The sequence below is a fragment of the Myodes glareolus genome, chromosome 13, assembly GCF_982192425.1.
Source record: "Myodes glareolus chromosome 13, mMyoGla1.1, whole genome shotgun sequence".
Classification (NCBI taxonomy): Eukaryota; Metazoa; Chordata; class Mammalia; order Rodentia; family Cricetidae; genus Myodes; species Myodes glareolus.
Window position 1 is genome coordinate 732543 of NC_142038.1, and position 16896 is coordinate 749438.

At 38.0% G+C, this 16896-nt stretch overlaps 1 protein-coding gene across 7 annotated transcripts in view; it reads right to left on the bottom strand.

Annotated features, from left to right (window-relative positions):
• Cd226 (CD226 molecule) overlaps nt 1-16896 on the bottom strand; it is a 102975-nt gene that overhangs the window by 26152 nt on the left and 59927 nt on the right. For all 7 annotated transcript variants that reach the window (XM_048419446.3, XM_048419448.3, XM_048419445.3 and 4 more), the window contains one exon: nt 10250-10597. In XM_048419446.3, coding sequence (XP_048275403.3) covers nt 10250-10597 — 348 coding nt within the window. The remainder of the gene's footprint in view (nt 1-10249; nt 10598-16896) is intronic.

Below are 16896 nucleotides of genomic sequence, written 5' to 3' on the forward strand. Positions count from 1 at the left end.
CACTTAAGGTCATGCTCAACATCCTTAGCGATCAGGGAAATGCAAATCAAAACAACTTTGAGATACCATTTTACACCTGTCAGAATAGCCAAAATCAAAAACACCAATGATAGCCTATGCGGGAGAGGATGTGGAGTGAGGGGAACACTCATCCATTGTTGGGAATGCAAACTTGTGCAGCCACTGTGGAAATCAGTGTGGCGGTTTCTCAGGAAACTGGGAGTCAACCTCCCTCAGGACCCAGCAATTCCACTCTTGGGAATATACCCAAGAGATGCCCTATCATACTACAAAAGTATTTGTTCAACTATGTTCATAGCAGCACTATTTGTAATAGCCAGAACATGGAAACAACCTAGGTGCTCCTCAATAGAAGAATTGTTAAAGAAGGTGTGGAACATATATACCTTAGAGTTTTACTCAGCGGTAAAAAACAATGACATCTTGAATTTTGCATGCAAATGGATGGAAATAGAAAACGCTTTACTGAGTGAGGTAAGCCAGACCCAAAAAGAGGAACACGGTATGTACTCACTCATAAGTGGATTCTAGCCATAGTTAAGGGTCTTTGAGTCTAGAATTTGTGATCCTAGAGAAGCTAAATAAGAAGGTGAACCTGAAGAAAATCATATAGTTATCCTCCTGGATAGTGGAACTAGGCAAGATTGCCAGGCAAACTCGGGTGATGGGGGGTGGGGGGTGGAAGTAAGGGAAGATGGTCTGGGAGAGGGGAGAGGGGGAGGATTGGGGATGGCTTGGGGGAATGGGAGGGGTGAGATGGAGGAAGGATGCATATGGGAGCAGGGAAGTAAATATATCAACTAAGGGAGTCATTTTAAGGCTTGCAAGAGACTTGATTCTAGAGGGGTTCCCAGGTCCAAGGAGAGGTCCCCAGATTGTTTCCTGGGCAGCAGAGTAGAGGGTGCCTGAACTGGCCTTGTCTCATAGCCATACTAATGAATATTTTGCATATCACCATAGAACCTTCATCTAGCGATGGATGGAGATAGAGACAGAGACCCACATTGGAGCACTGGACTTAGCTCCCAAGGTCCAAATGAGGAGCAGAAGGAGGGAGAACATGAGCAAGGAAGTCAGGATCACGAGGGGTGCGTCTACCCACTGAGACGGTGGGACAGATCTAATGGGAGCTCACCAAGGCCAGCTGGATTGGGAGTGATGGAGCATGTGATCAAAATGGACACTCGTGGCTGGCAATGAAGGCTAACTGAGAAACCAAGGACAATGGCACTGGGTTTTTATTCTACTGCATGGACTGACTTTGTGGGAGCCTGGTTTGTTTGGATGCTCACTTTTATAGACCTGTATGGATGGGGGAGGACCTTGGACTTCCCACAGGGCAGGGTACCCTGACTGCTCTTAAGACTAGAGAGGGAGGGGGAAGTAGGGAGGAGGAGGTGAGGAGGGGGAGGGAAAAGGGAGGCGGGGAAGAGGTGGAATTTTTTAATAAATAAATAAATTAATTTAAAAAATTAATTAAAAATAATAAAATTAAAAAAATAAATTAATTAAAAAAAAAGTCAAAACTCACTCTGGGAACAAAGATTCACCAAATAGCAATTCCTAAGTTCAACTGCTTTCTTTCTGCTTTCCAGATTTCTTTCATGTGTGGTATTAACATGACATTATTATTCAATCTAATTTTAAGACGTGGAAATCTTAAAATGACTTCAAGCAAACGGTCCATTACTTTTTGCTTTGGGGAAAATGTATACCACTCCACATGGTACTTTCAAGAGAAACCATCTGACTACTTGTGCTTTTCACATGCATTATCACACTAAAAGGAAAGAAGTCTTTGATGTGGGAAGGGGCAACTACAAGGTGAAGAAACCATGACACAGTAGGCAGAGACTGAGTACTCAATACACTTGTGGTGTTGGTAATTGTGTGTTACATCTGGGTAACCAGCTATTATCCAGAATCTTTAAATTGATATCACATTGAGGTGGAAATTATATCTGATCTGTTTCAGGGGAAACTACTTTAACTTATGAGTAAAATCAGCAACACTCGGGAATTTTAGCGGAGTGGTTCTAGCATTTAAAAGAAATGTCACGAACATTTTATTTTCCATGCATGTCAAATATTCCACTGCTGAAGCTCATCAAAGTGTGTCATGGAAACAGACTGATCTATGCAGACCAGCTTATAACACCTAGTCCAAACCTATGGGAGTGAGAAAGAATAAAAATCTACATGAATAAAAATGACCTAGAGCCCTTAGAACACAAATCAACTCCTAAAAGTTGATAATCAAGAAACTAAAAAGAAAATAAGTAAGTAAAATTAATTTACCTTTCTTTGGAACTGGAATGTGTGGCCAAGTGTTTGTCTTGCAAGTATGAGAACCTGAATTAGACAGGCACACATTCGCATGTATGTGCATACATGAACACAAGTACATACATACACACACAATCTCCTTCCATACTTTCAAGAGCACAGGGAATCAAGTTAAGAAACTTTGCCAGGCATGAATGAGAGATCTTTTGATTGTTAGTGTTCTATTCTTGCTATCTACCAACCATTGAGTCTTGCTGATGAAACACACAAATACCATTTCTGTGGAGGGAGTGGATACTGTGTGTTATGGTTTCCTGGTAAATACTCCTGTAATATAACTTAACAGCCTTCATCTCTAATCCTACAGATAAGGCATTAGGCTCTATTTGTGTTTTAAAAGGCAAAGTAATAGAAATTATAAAAGGAAAAGTTAATCTTTCTGACAGTTGTACACAAAAGCAAAAGTTCACGAAAATTTCTTCTGTAAACATTGCACTTGGTTTTCAAAAGGTCCGTTTCTTTGATTAACAATTTCTAAACCTCAGATGTGGACTATGGCATATGAAGAGAGTCTTGAAATAAGCTATGAAGAAAAGTAAAACTTAGATGGACTTTATCCCCTCTAAGAGGAAATACTAATATAGTAAATGTCATGCTCAATAAATGTTCCTGAGCATATCCTAAAAGGACACTTTGCTAAGTTTCAACATAGATGTAATAATATCTAAATGAACATAATAATGTTTTAACTATAAAGCAATTATTGTAAATGTGATATATGTACACCATCATTCAAAAAATAATTTTTCATATTTTAGTATCCCAAAATATGTTTATTATATACATATTTTATAAAGTTAATTAATTTAAAATATTTTCAATTTTCTTTTTGGTAAATATGAATATTCAATAATTATTAATAAAAATATAATTTATTTGCATCAAGCATTATTTTAGAAAGAAAGGAGTAGATAAGTAAATATATATTTAATATGCTCACAAACTTTCAATGGAGTTTGATTTCTTTCCATTTTATTGAAAATTACAGCCAAAGATTGATGTGGGATTTCCCTCTGTTTGCTGTGATTATCATTAATGAATAAAGAACTGCTTTGAGCCTATAGCAGAACAGGGTAGGGCAGGGTAGGGCAGAGCAGAGCTAGGCAGGGAACACTGGACTGAATGCTGGGAGAAAGAAGGGCAGAGTCAGAGAGAAGCCCTATAGCCCTACCAGAGATAGATGCCGGAACTTTACCTGGTAAGCCACAGCACGTGGCGATAAACAGATTAATAGAAATGGGTTAAATTAAGATGTAAGAATTAGCCAATAAAAAAACTAGAGCTAATAGGTCAAGCAGTGATTAAATTAATACAGTTTCTGTGTGATTATTTCAGGTCTAAGCTAGCCAGGCAGCCAGGAACCAACAAGCAGCCCTTCCTCCAACAAAAGATGACAAGATTATGTGTTTAAGAATCTAGACCACACAAACAAATGCAGTTACTACGTCACTTAATTGTAGTAGTTTTAAGTTATGAAAGTTTGGGACAGTACAAGGTTCAAAGACATGAAAGGATGTTGGACCAATGTAGACTGAGATCATAAAGGCAGGGAGAGTTGAGTAGACTCTATGGGAATGGAGGTATATGGTCAAAGATGGTGGCCAGGGAAAGAATCAAGTAGAACAGAATCAGGGTGTCTATGTCAAAGGGGTTCTAGGATGAAGTTGATATTCTTTCTGTACTGCATCCCTCTCTTGTGTAGGCCACATTTGTGTCCATTTGGAACATCTGACCCATCACTAATTCCAGAGGGTGATTTCACGGAAAAATTAAATGAAAAAATCGAAGTAGGATTAACACCAATCCTTCTTAAACTCTCTCACTATGTAAGGAATACTTCCAAACTCATAAGTAAAGCATTTCTCTGATACCAAACAAGCAAACCACAAAGAAAGACAGCTATAGGTCAGTGTCTTTTCTGAAGATGGATAACGATGAAAAATTTCAATAAAATACTAGCAAATTTAATTATGTAATATATATAGAGAGAGAACATAAAAGGATTGTATACCACAATCAAATGGCAGAAGAATGAAAACAGTTCCGTATCTACCACCATACACAAAACTCAACATAGACCTCAACATAAAGCCAGCCACACTGAATCTTATAGAAGAGAAAATGGGAAGTACACTTGAATATATCAGCACAGGAGACCACTTCCTAAATATAACCCCAGTAGCACATACATTGAAAAAAAACAATTAATAAATGGGATCTCCTGAAACTGAAAAGCTTCTCTAAAACAAAGGACATGGTCAACAAGACAAAATGACAGCCTATAGAATAGGAAAATATCTTCACAAACCCAATATCAGACAGAGGTCTGATCTCAAAAATATACAAAGAACTCAAGAAATTGGTCATCAAAAGAACAAATAATCTAATAAAAGTGATATTCAAGAATTTTTCAATGCATGAAAAACAGTCAATATACCACATTATCTTAAAATATATAAAAAAAACCACATGAATATATCCATAGAAATAGAAGAGGCATTTGATGTAAGTTAGCATCTTCTCATACTTTACAAAAACCACTGTGTAGTGCAAGTTTTAATTGGTCTTAATAATAAAACCAAGGAGTTAGATATTGGAATAAATGCTGAAAGATCTGAGAAGTAAAGGAGCCAACCACCAGAGAGACCTCTACTTAATCCTCAGGACAAAATAGACAAGATTCTGTCTCCAGGAATCCTCAGATTGAATGCCTTGAGTTCCTTTCTCCTCCTGCCTTATATCTCTCTCTCTTCCTAGTCATATCCCTTCCTGTCTCCATCTTCCTAGTGCTGGGATTAAAGGCATGTGACTCCCAAATGCTGGGATTAAAGGTGTGTACCAGCACTGTCTGACTTCTATGGTTAACCAGTATGGCTAGTTCCACACTCTGATCTTCAGGCAAGCTTTATTTGTTAAAGCACAAACAAAATATCACCACACCTCTCAGTAATAAAGGCCATATGTGAACCTCTCAATAATAAAGGCAATATATAAAAAGACATGGCTAACATCAGACTCAACAGTGAAGAGTTGAAATCTTTTCCTTTAAGATTGAGAATAAAACAAATATGCCCACTCTTCACCACTGCAACCAAGATAATCATAGAGTCCCTCACCATAGCAGATCGATAGATGTGAGAGATACAGACAGTAAAAGAAAAAACAACTGTTTGCATATGACATTGCACATATATAAAACCCTAAGGACTGTGCTTAACCACACACACAAATATACCTCACCTCTATAGTTAATAAATGTATTTTTAAGTTGCAAGGTATAAAATCAAATAGAAAAAGATCAGCCATATTTCTCTACATAACATGAAACTAAAGAAATTAAGAAAATAATCTTATTCATAAGAGAAAAGGAAGAAATAAAGGTAGGAATAAGTGTAAGCAGAATTGAAAGACTTAAACACAGAAAATTATGAACATCCTACTTTTCCTGAAATAATATTCTACCAAACTTGTTTGGAAGTCAGTTGTGGCTTTCTCATGGTTCAGACTTGACCAATTTAGCCATCTGATTACAATATTCTACATATATTATATTCTCCCACTATCAGGTATAAAGTCTGCTTTGCCCCCCATAATCCATTTTGTCCGCGTTACTTAGCTCTAATTATCAACGTTACCTCCTATAGAACTTGGCTTAATCAAGGGGCCCCATTAAAGACAACTGGACAAGGACTACAGCAATCCCATCAACCAGCAGCAAACAGTTCCTTCCAGTCTTGTTTCTGAATTTTCTGAGTGACCTCAGAAAATTGTCATTTATTTTATTCTCATTCTTTATATGTTAGCAAGATCAGTTTAAATAATAATAGTCTATGCCTCATTTGGTTAACATTAAAAGGATTTCACATTTTCCCCCTTGAAACATTTTCTTGTTACTAAATAAAATAAGAAGAATATTAAAGAATAAAAAGAAATGTAGTCCTTAACTACAGCCTCTGTAGTTAAGGTTCAAAATCAGTAATTTCAATTTAAAACTGTTTCTTACTGCTTCCAAAGCGAAGAGTATACATGAATAACAAAAAGCTTCAATATTTTGTAAATAAATTCAATGGCAAATAATTCATGTTTCTACACCTTCATTTTTTATTTATAATAAATCAAGACACACATACATGTAAACTTGAGACCCCTTAAAAAACTCATTTGGATACTATGCAATAACATGTCCTGTAAAAGAAATAGATAGAAGCTAAGAGAAGAATATGTGGCAGTTTATAAAACATGTGTCAAAATCACCTTTACCCTGACAGTTGAGATGATTTAAATCCACCCCACACCTCATACCTGTCTCTCTGCTTTAATCTCTACGTTGATTTTTGATCAAATAGCCTCAAGACTTGAGATAATAAAAATCACACCATAGGAAACACAAATCATCCTCCTTGCTTGCTGTCTGGTAGCTGCTTTAGATTTATCTTTTTATTTAATTGGAAAAAAAGAATTAAATCAAAGCATACAATCAATGCTTGTCATCTTCCATCAATTATAATTTTTGCTAATGGATATAAAATCCAGTTGTTATTCTTTTACTCTGTCAATTAGATGTCAAAAACTATTTTGCATCTGTTCAAGGCTTGTGGACACTAACAATACCTGCTCTTACTCTGTCACTTCCATCTGAGGGCAGATTGTTTACATTGTTTATACTTTATCTCCAGAGAAATAGTTTTTTGAAAAATATTCGACATATAAAAAAAAGATATTTTCACTAATTTGTAGAAGTTAAACATCTCCTAAAACCTGTTGTCCTTGCTTGTTCTATGACCTAAGAACAAGCATATTCTCGGTTTTTACTACATAAGACTTTATTTCATACATTTTTGAAAGTGGCTCTGTGAAATTTCTGTAAATACATTTCTGCATTTACTTGCCCCATTTCATTGTTTTAAACAAAATATTAACATCCATTCTTACTTTTTTTTTTTGGTTCCAATCCAAAATAACTTCCGTGATGCAAGAGATTTTTAGGCAAGAAGCATTTTCTGTCTGTGCCTACAGAAATACTCAACAGGTAAGACAAAGTATTCTGTTCATATTTCTGCCCCATCCCCACACACCAAATATTTTTTCAACCAGCCATTCTTTGATATTGTTGTCAGTCCAATGTTTCTCTGTCCCTCAGCTCATGAAAATCTGCTCTACTCCGTAGCTGCCGCCCTCTCTACACACAGCTGCAGTGTCAGCAGGCACAGAGGCTGCTGTTACACAGAATCTTCCCAAATTTAGTCCAATGCAGAAAGACAGACCAGTTTCCAATATGAGTAGAAACTGTGAGGGCAGCCGCAGGTTTGAAGAATTGCCTATAAATATTTAAGCACTGCCAAGGCAAGCAAACTCACTGAAACTAAAGAAGAAGGTAATCTTGTTCATGGGGGTGGGGGTAGGGGTGAGAGTGGAGTTAGAAGAAGGGGAGAGAAGGAGAAAGAATGGAGAAGGAAAAGACTGGGGAGAGCTTGGGGGAGTGGGAGGGTGGAGATGAATGAAGGGCAGATAGAGGAGCAGGAAAGAAGATATCTACATTAAGGGAGTCATTTTAGGGTTGGCAAGAGGCTTGGCTCTAAAGAGGATCCCAGGTGTCCAGTGGATGTCCCCTGATAGGTCCTTAGGCAGCAGAGGAGAGGGTGTCTGAACTGTCCTTGCCCCACCATCACATTGATGATTATCTCGAATATCACCATAGAACCTTCGTACGGCAACAGATGGAAATAGAGACAGAGACCCTCATCAGAGTAACGGACTGAGCTCCCAAGGTCCAGTTGAAGAGCAGAAAGAGGGAGAAGATGAGCAAGGAAGGCAGGACCGCGAGGGGTTGGTCCACCCGCTGCAGCAGAGTGCCTGTTCTAATGGGAGCTCACCAAATCCAGTTGGACCTGGACTGAACGAGCACGTGATCAAACCGGACTCTCTGAATGAGGCTGAAAATGGGGACTGACTGAGAAGCCTTTGATAAAGGCACTGGGACTTGTTTCTACTGCACGTACTGGCCTTTTGGGACCCTAGTCTATTTGGATGCACAGCTTCCTAGGCCTGGATGTAGGTGGGAGGGCCTTGGACTTCCCACAGGGCAGGGCTCCTTGCCTTCTCTTAAAGAAGGAGGGGGAGGGAGGAGGGTGAGTGGAGAAGCGGGAGGGAAATGGGAGGAGGGGAGGAAGTGTAAATTTTTGAATGGAAAAATTTTAAAAAATTAAAAAATTTAAAAAAGAAGGTAATAAGAAGGAGGGATGGTGGGAGGGAGGGATTGATAGGAGAAAGGAGGAGGAAAAAGGAGGAACAAAGGAGAGAAGGGAAGGAAACAACAGAAGGGGAGGGGAGGAAATGGAGAAGGAAAGGATGGATGGAGAGAGGAGGGAAAGGGGGCAGAAGGAAGAAAAAGAAGGAAGCAGGAGAGAGAAGAAAGGAGGGAAGAAAAAAAGAAGTTCAGAGAGGAAGAAAAGAAAGAAGAAGGTTGAAGTGAAGGATAAAAAGAAGAGAAGGACAATGAATTTTTTACTGATAAAATAATACTTTGTTCTTGGGCAGTGAGAGAGTTGCCCAGAGGCAGAAACAGAAAAGCCTAAGACTGACTCCCTACTCCAGTAGTACAGACCTCTACAGACACCTTAGCATTGGCCTATGCATTTTCACTTCTATAGACTGAGAAAACTTTTTTCTTGCTCTCACGAGATGCAACTTTTGATTATCCTGATTTTACACAATTTAAACTTCATTATGACAGAGAAGACAAATTCTGAAATAGGAAGTAATGCAACCTCAGAGAACTGTCCGCAGCGTCTAAAGGTCAGTTTTGTAAACCTCAAGGTCAGTTGTCTGTGACCTTTGAGAGCACAGTCCTCTCAAAACTTAGAAACCATTGCTGCAGCATTCCTTTACTTCTAGGGATCGTGATATTCAGGCATCTCCCTCAAATCCACAGTGAGGAGTTAGACAATGAAGATACAGGCTGATATCTTCTGCATGTGTGCCTGTGAGTGTATGTGTATGTGTGCGTGTGTGTTTGTGTGCACACACATGTGTTCATAAATGTATTAAGTGTAAAAACAAAATAATGAAATGTTTGGGAAATGACTCAGCAAATAAAGTGCCTGCCATAGAAGCAAGAAGATTCCCAGAACCCACAAAAGCACTGGGTATGATAGAGTGTGCCTGTTACCCCAGCATGAGTTGAAATAGAGACATGTATTCTGGGGCAGGCCACTCAGTTTAGACAAAACTGAGTTTTGGGTTCAGTGAGAATGAGAGACCCTGTCTCAAAAAAAGTGAGGGGGGAAGGGAGGAAGGAAGGAAAGAAGGAAGGAAGGAAGGAAGGAAGGAAGGAAGGAAGGAAGGAAGGAAGGAAGGAAGGAAGGGAGGGAGGGAGGGAAATAGTAGAAAGCCATAGAGGAACTCTTCAGATTTCCCTTATTCACCTTTGTATTTTTATACACAGTTACACACACACAGACATACACACACATACAAATTCTGTAAAAACAAAGTAAATTGAAACATTTCCATTCGTAAATCTATGATAGAAGAGTTAACCAGATAAATACCAAACCCTACAACTTAGTAATGTTCAACATACTTAATTAAACCAATAAAAATATTTATAAAAACATATGCATATGACTCTTAGGTAAAATATTTTTGAACTATGAATAAAAATAAATCATATTGAAGTTCTTTCCAAAGAGACATATAGAAATCTACTTCTCTAGAAGCTTCATATTTAAACATTAAAAAGTTGACATACAACAGACTCCCATTAAAGGAACATGTGTACTACAAATAAAAGGAGAGAAGACCAATTCACAGTGGGCTTTTTGTTTTGTTTGTTGCCAGTTTTTTTTTTCTTTTGACACTTGGAACATCTCTTGTCACTCACCATCAGTTATGATCAGCCTTATGACATAGGTTTTCTGTTCTCCCGTGCTGGCCTCAGAACGGCATCTGTAAAGTCCAGAGTCAGCAGACGTGGCATTGGGGATGATGAGGACACTCTGCGTGCTCCCCTGGCTGCAGTTACTCCATGTTTTTCTTAGGTACTTTGATGTGTAACTTGTCCTTTGAGATAGGTTACAGGAAGCTAACACATCTACCTGATGGGGCTGGACTTTTTCCCACATTACTTGTTGCATTGGCCAGTTATTTGGAAGCTGGCAACTGAGTGTGACATTTTGTCCAGGTTCTGCAGACAGGTAGCCATTTGAGGGTGCGGTTATCTCAAAACTATCTGGAAAAAAGAAGCAGAGCTTTAAGCAGGTGGTTAGATGTTCACACAGAGAGGGGAGAGCTACCCAGGAACTCACACTGAGCTGAATAAATTTGTAACTACCTAATGCAGTTGCTTCAAGATTAAAAAGTATCCTTGCTTTGCGTTTTTTGTAAGAGAATGGATTTTTCAACAAGGTTTTATAGACAGAAAAGGTATACAGTGCTTGATATATGTCTTTCTAATGTTACTTGGTTGAGCAGATAATGAGAAATATAACTGAAAACCTTGGTACTCTCTTAGCAGTGATCATATCAGGGTCTGAATTCACAAAACTAAAACAGTAACACCAATTTCCAGATTATAGTATGAGACAATAGACTAAGGTTTTAATGGCCAAGAAAAGATACTACATCATTTTTCATTAACTACATTTGGTTATACAGGAATATCTAGTCCGTGTATGGAGACTTACAGTAGTATAAATTTCTGGTGTCAAAAATACTCTCTCGAATTCCTACCCTTCACCTCATCATTTCTGGAGTTTACAGCATTAAAAAAGCACCATCAAATACTTCAATAATTGTCTGCTTTAATATTTTCTGGGGACAATTGTATGTCTTTTGGAGTTCTATAAGGTTCCATTTTTCTTCAGAGAAATAGAAAAATATAATTAACCTTCCCCACCCCTGTTTTCTCATGAGTGCAAAGCATATACTGTCAGAGACTCTGCTATCTTGTGCAGTGAGTGCCCAAAGATTCTTGTGTTTAAAATTGTATTCAGTGTTAAGACCTAGCACCATGATCATTACAGTTATTAACTCACATGAACAAATGTTCTTCAGGTGTACTCCATCATTTTTGAGAGCAGAAAGTTTTTGAACTTAATGCAGATACTAAAACTCAAAATTTTTATTTCTGAGATTAGAATAGCTTAGAGCTGTAAAAAGTGAAGGAAACTCCAGCTCGATTAATCCAAAGTCTTTACTGCCACAAACCAAGAACCCTTATTTGTTAGCTAAGAAGAGAAGAAGTCTAAACAGCAATAGGGTCACAGAATTTATGGGTGGGTGGAATGGAAAAAATAAAAGAGTATCTATTTATCTATGTCAGCTATGCACAGAAGTGGCGAGGAACAGTATTTGGGCTTATAAAGTGATAATCGATCCATAGTAAAAGGAAGGGAGGGAGGGAAGGCAATGGAAAATAAGAAAATAGTATATTTGAAAGAGAGTACAAGTCTAAAGTACTGTATGATTTGCTGTTCATATTAGATTAGGACCTTATGTCTACTGACACCAAAAACTAGCTGTAACAAGTGGCTCCTGGTGTGAAAACCCTTGCATATAGAAAAGCCACAATTGTCTAGTACTTCAGTGTGTGGCCTTGCAAATGTTCAGCAGAAGTAACACTTTGCCCACATAACAGGTGTACAGAAATTGTTTCATCTCTGAGCTATAATCCAACACAAAAGAAGGGGACAAAATTAAAAAGAGAAAAAGTGTAAGAAGAAAGTAATAATAAAATCAAAGCTTAGAGGAGAGAAGAGGAAAGTTAAAATTAAGATGGGGAAGTTTCTAGAATAACGATGGGAAACAGAAGGAAAATGCTAATTTAGGCACCTGCAGTGATTAATAAAACAGCTGCAAGCAGTTCAGCTTCAGGAGAAGGCAGGTAAAATCCCTGGCTACAGGTTTCGGTGCTTGTCTTCAGAAATCACATTCATAGCTCCTTTGCTTCAGTCCTTCTGGAATCTTCCCTTCGCCCATCCCAGAAGCTTTCTTTAGGCTGTTCCCACCCTACCCTGTTCTCGGGAGCATCTCCATATACTTGTCAATTAAGGCACAAATTGCTAGGTGCTGCTTAGGTAAATTACCTGAATTTATATGAAGGACAAATTCATGAAGCATTGGAGAAAATCTCTACCCATAAACAGCCAGACCTAAGGGACGGAGGGAGCTTTAGGGGTAGACAGATTCCAGTTCAGGCTCCATATAAGGACCCAGACCCAACTGCCTGTAGACTCAAACAACAGCAAAATATCAGGATAGCTGGGTAGAAGCATCGAGGACCTTCCCCTGAGCCCCCACCCCACCCCAGTCAAATATCAAGAGAGTTGACATTTTGGTCTGAAATAAAAATCAAGTTCTATACAAAGATTGCTTGTGACTTCTATGCTCATCCAAGTGGAAAGCTTACCAACGTGAGACTAAAAATAACAATCAAGAAGATCTGACATAAAGAAGAAGGCACACCATCCTGATAGACTGCAGATTTAAAGGTGAATCCATTTAAACCAGAGACAAAACTTCCATAGGGAGAAAAGGTCTGATTTTAATTGAATCCCATAATAAATTTTAATTGATGCCCAAAATGAAAAATAAAATAGAAACTCATTGATTCCATACTTATAACCCAGATACGTACTAGTTTCTAAAATGAAAATAAAATACTGTTGTCTAATTTTTATTGGTATATTCAACTTTACAAGTGACTTTTCTGTCATGATTATAGATCATTAATAAAAAAAATACTTCTATGCTTTATCTACTTTTTGAAGTATTGTTCCACCTCTGTAGAACCAATCACTGCTGGGTCTACTTATACTTCTTTCTCTTTTCAAAACCCTGGTTACTGACTGTCATAATCAGTATCCCACAGGCCTATCACCCAGTCTGCAGTTTGGGAAGCTTTTTGCATCATCCAGGGATGTATAACAGTTTTTTTCCAGAATTGTAACACTCCCTCCAGGAGGGAAGGGGAGGCACAGGAGGTAAAGCAAGTGTTGCATGTCTGGGAAAGCTCAAACTTGAAAAATTCTGGATAAGCCTGCCTGGGGTTGTCAAGGCAACAAACAACCTGGAGCAGTAGAAAACTCCAGGGTTAGTGCTTCCATGAGTTGTCACTGGTTTGCGGGTGCTGGGTTGTTCTTTGGGGTGATGTAGCTTCCTTTGAGTCATCCTTGTTTGTAAAAGGAATGGTGGGCCGCTTCCCATTGCCCGCCCGGCTAGCTTTACCCGAAATAATTACACGGAAACTGTATTCATTTTAAACATTGCTTGGCCCATTAGTTTCAGCCTCTTATTGGCTAACTCTCATATCTTAATTAACCCATTTCTAATAATCTGTGTAGCACCACGAGATGGTGGCTTACCAGGAAGGATCTTAACCTGTGTCCATCTTGGAGAGAAGAGCTATCGCATCTAACTCACTTCCCTTCTTCCCAGCATTCTGTTCTGTCTTCCTCGCCTTACTATGTTCTGACCTATCAGGCCAAGCAGTTTTCTTTATTAATTAACCAATGAAACAACAGTTAGATAGAAGACTCTCCTACATCACTTGTTCCTGTAAATGAACACTTATGGGTATATAATTCTGTTAGTTTCCTCAATAAAATCTATTGATTCACCAAATTTGGCCCATCATCATGAGATTAATCTGGAGTGAGTAGATATGTATATATATCATGTCTCTCAGGAAAGGACTATTAAATAACCCCATGAACACCACAGAGACCTGTGTCTCTTTATAACAACTTCACAAGTCAAGCGTTTGTGCAAGCCAACTAACAAGTTACATCACTCTATTTTGAGCCACAAGAGTCACCCTTGCAAGAAATTAAGAGGGCAATCAAAATTATTTTTTAAATAAAAAGTCAATTTGCACTCCACATTGTAGTCAATACAGCATGCCTTTTGATTGTCTTGAGTGGCACTGACATCTGCAATAATCCTTATATTAAGAAATATATTTAAAATAACATTTTAGTGCCAAAATAAATTGGGAGTTCTGTATAAAGGTAAGAAAAAACTGAAAATTTAGGAAAAGATATTCATGTTTTCTAAAAGAAATAGTAGTCTTGCCAAAATAACCAAGCTCCACTCTAACCATGCTTTTAAATTTACTACCAATTTGCAAAGCTAAAGAGTTGAGAAGTGTATTATATGACACCTTAAGAAGACCGAACATTGGACTGCACAAAACTCAAACTTGTGGCAAAAATAACAAAGAAAAGGAAAAAGAAACTCACAAGTTCTAAAAGACTAAATAATGTATAAAGTTGAAAAGCAGAATAATGATACAACTTGAGAAATATAAAATAGATAGAATCTGATGAAAAAAAAAGGAGTACAAGAAATATAGAACAGTATTATCAGGGCCAAGTTTAATAGTTGGGCAAGCTGTAACCTTACATAGGAATTTATCTTACAGCTATTGCTGAAATGACTAAGGTAACATTATTCTCTTCTGATTACATTTTGTGTTTCTTAGAAAGGTCTCGGCCCTCTACCCCGTTTCCCTCAGCAGTCGCTTCTACCTTGGGAGACAGTTGAAATTTGCATGGTCTTGACCATGGTCCAGACATATTAACCGAAATAATTAAAGTAAACTAAAATAACTAAAAAAGTATAAGTAAAAAAAAATAATTGGCATGTTGTGTCTAAAATAATTACTAAACAATTACTATGCTCTTCCAGGAATGAACATTCCAAGGTTACTCTGACCCTCATCTAACTTTGATATAAAGTATTTATGATCTTTGAATTTTTGTCCTTAAAAATTCTATACCCCTGAACTTGGATGCCAAAGGATTTTTCAGAGGCACAAGCCTGTTCTTGGTCTGGCCACTAATAAAAGAGACTAAAACTTCTACTTGGTATAATCAGTGTGGTTGTCAATAACTATCTCACATGGATCATTTAATTTCTAATGAAATTTTCTTAATTAAAGAACTAAAACTATTTGTTGAATAAAGTTTGGGAAGCCAGACAACTGAACTAACTGAAAGCATTTGGTTTATAAAGACCCTTCACACTCTTGGGCTCTTGTTTTTGCTGTAATTGTTAATCGGGTAATAAAATAGCCAGGTTGTTTCACAAATACAGGCATCTTAACTTCCCAAAACACTATGCTTGTAGGTGACAGAATGCAAATTTAACAAAATTAATTTTATTCTTGAGCCCTTGCATTTTTCATACAAGAATATTCCCACTTCTAGGTTTCCTTCTTTTTCACTTCTGCTTCTAATCAGATTCCTTCCACTCATCCCTGAGTGAAAATTTCTCCCGTCTGAGAGCCACCTCAGACCTTGTGATATATTACCAATGTCCAATCATTCTTTACTTTTCCCTAGTCATTCAAATTTGTGGAAGGTGTGGGTTTCCCCTGAATTCTTATTTTCCATGAGTATTTCATGCACTTAGCCTCCATTTCTAATATTCCACAAAATACTCCAAATGTCACCTGTGACCTTGACCCTAAATGTTAGATGTCCAGGCTTCTGTAAAGCCTCACTCTACATTGTTGGCATCTATGCGTTTTTTGCATCTCCTCTTTCCTTTCCTCTCTTTCTCATGCCTTCCATCTGCTTCAAAATTTGTTCCTCTTTCTCAAGTGTTCTTCCCTGAATGTTGCTCTGCAGTTACCACCCTCAGGTGTTTATGTTCTCCACCACTCACTTCTCCGCCACTTCTTGTGGGCGTGAGGTAGAAATCAACAGCTCCTTCTTGCTTAGTTGTCTCCATGGGTTTCCAAAGTACAAGACAATAACTTGTTCTTAAGATGTTTAAAATAGACTAACTGTTAAACAGTGCAGAATTGCCCCTAGCCATCTGTGGTAGCTATTATTACATCAGTTAATTAGAATTGTTAACACTAGTGGCTTCGGTGTATTCCCATCCCTGCCTAGTCCATGAAAATGCTCAATGGAACTCTTCGAAACCCCACACGTTGACTGTAGTATGACAAAGATAGTGTTCTACAGTGACCCAAGATAGTTCTCCAGACAAGCAGACAAAATAAATAAATAGACAAAATTAAATAAACACACTAATTTCCAATTATAAACAGAGTCCAGGAAGTAAAAATGAGGATCCAGGAAGTAAAAAAGAGAGGTTTCTCATTCCTCCCACTTTTCAACCGGACTTTGGGAGACAAGCAGACAAAATAAATAAATAGACATAATTAAATAAACACACTAATTTCCAATTATAAACAGAGTCCAGGAAGTAAAAATGAGGATCCAGGAAGTAAAAAAGAGAGGTTTCTCATTCCTCCCACTTTTCAACCGGACTTTGGGAGCTCAGCTCAGTGCTCCAATACAGGTCTCTGCCTCTGTTTCCGTCAGTTGCTGGATGAAGGGTCTATGGTAATATTTAAGATATTCATCAGTCTGACTACAGGGCAAGGCAAGATCCAACCCCGTCTCCTCTATTGCTTAGGGTGTTAGTTGGGTTCATCCTTGTGGATTCCTGGGAATTTCTCTAGAGCCAAGTTTCTTGCTAACCCCATAATGGTTCCATGAATCAAGATACCTCTTT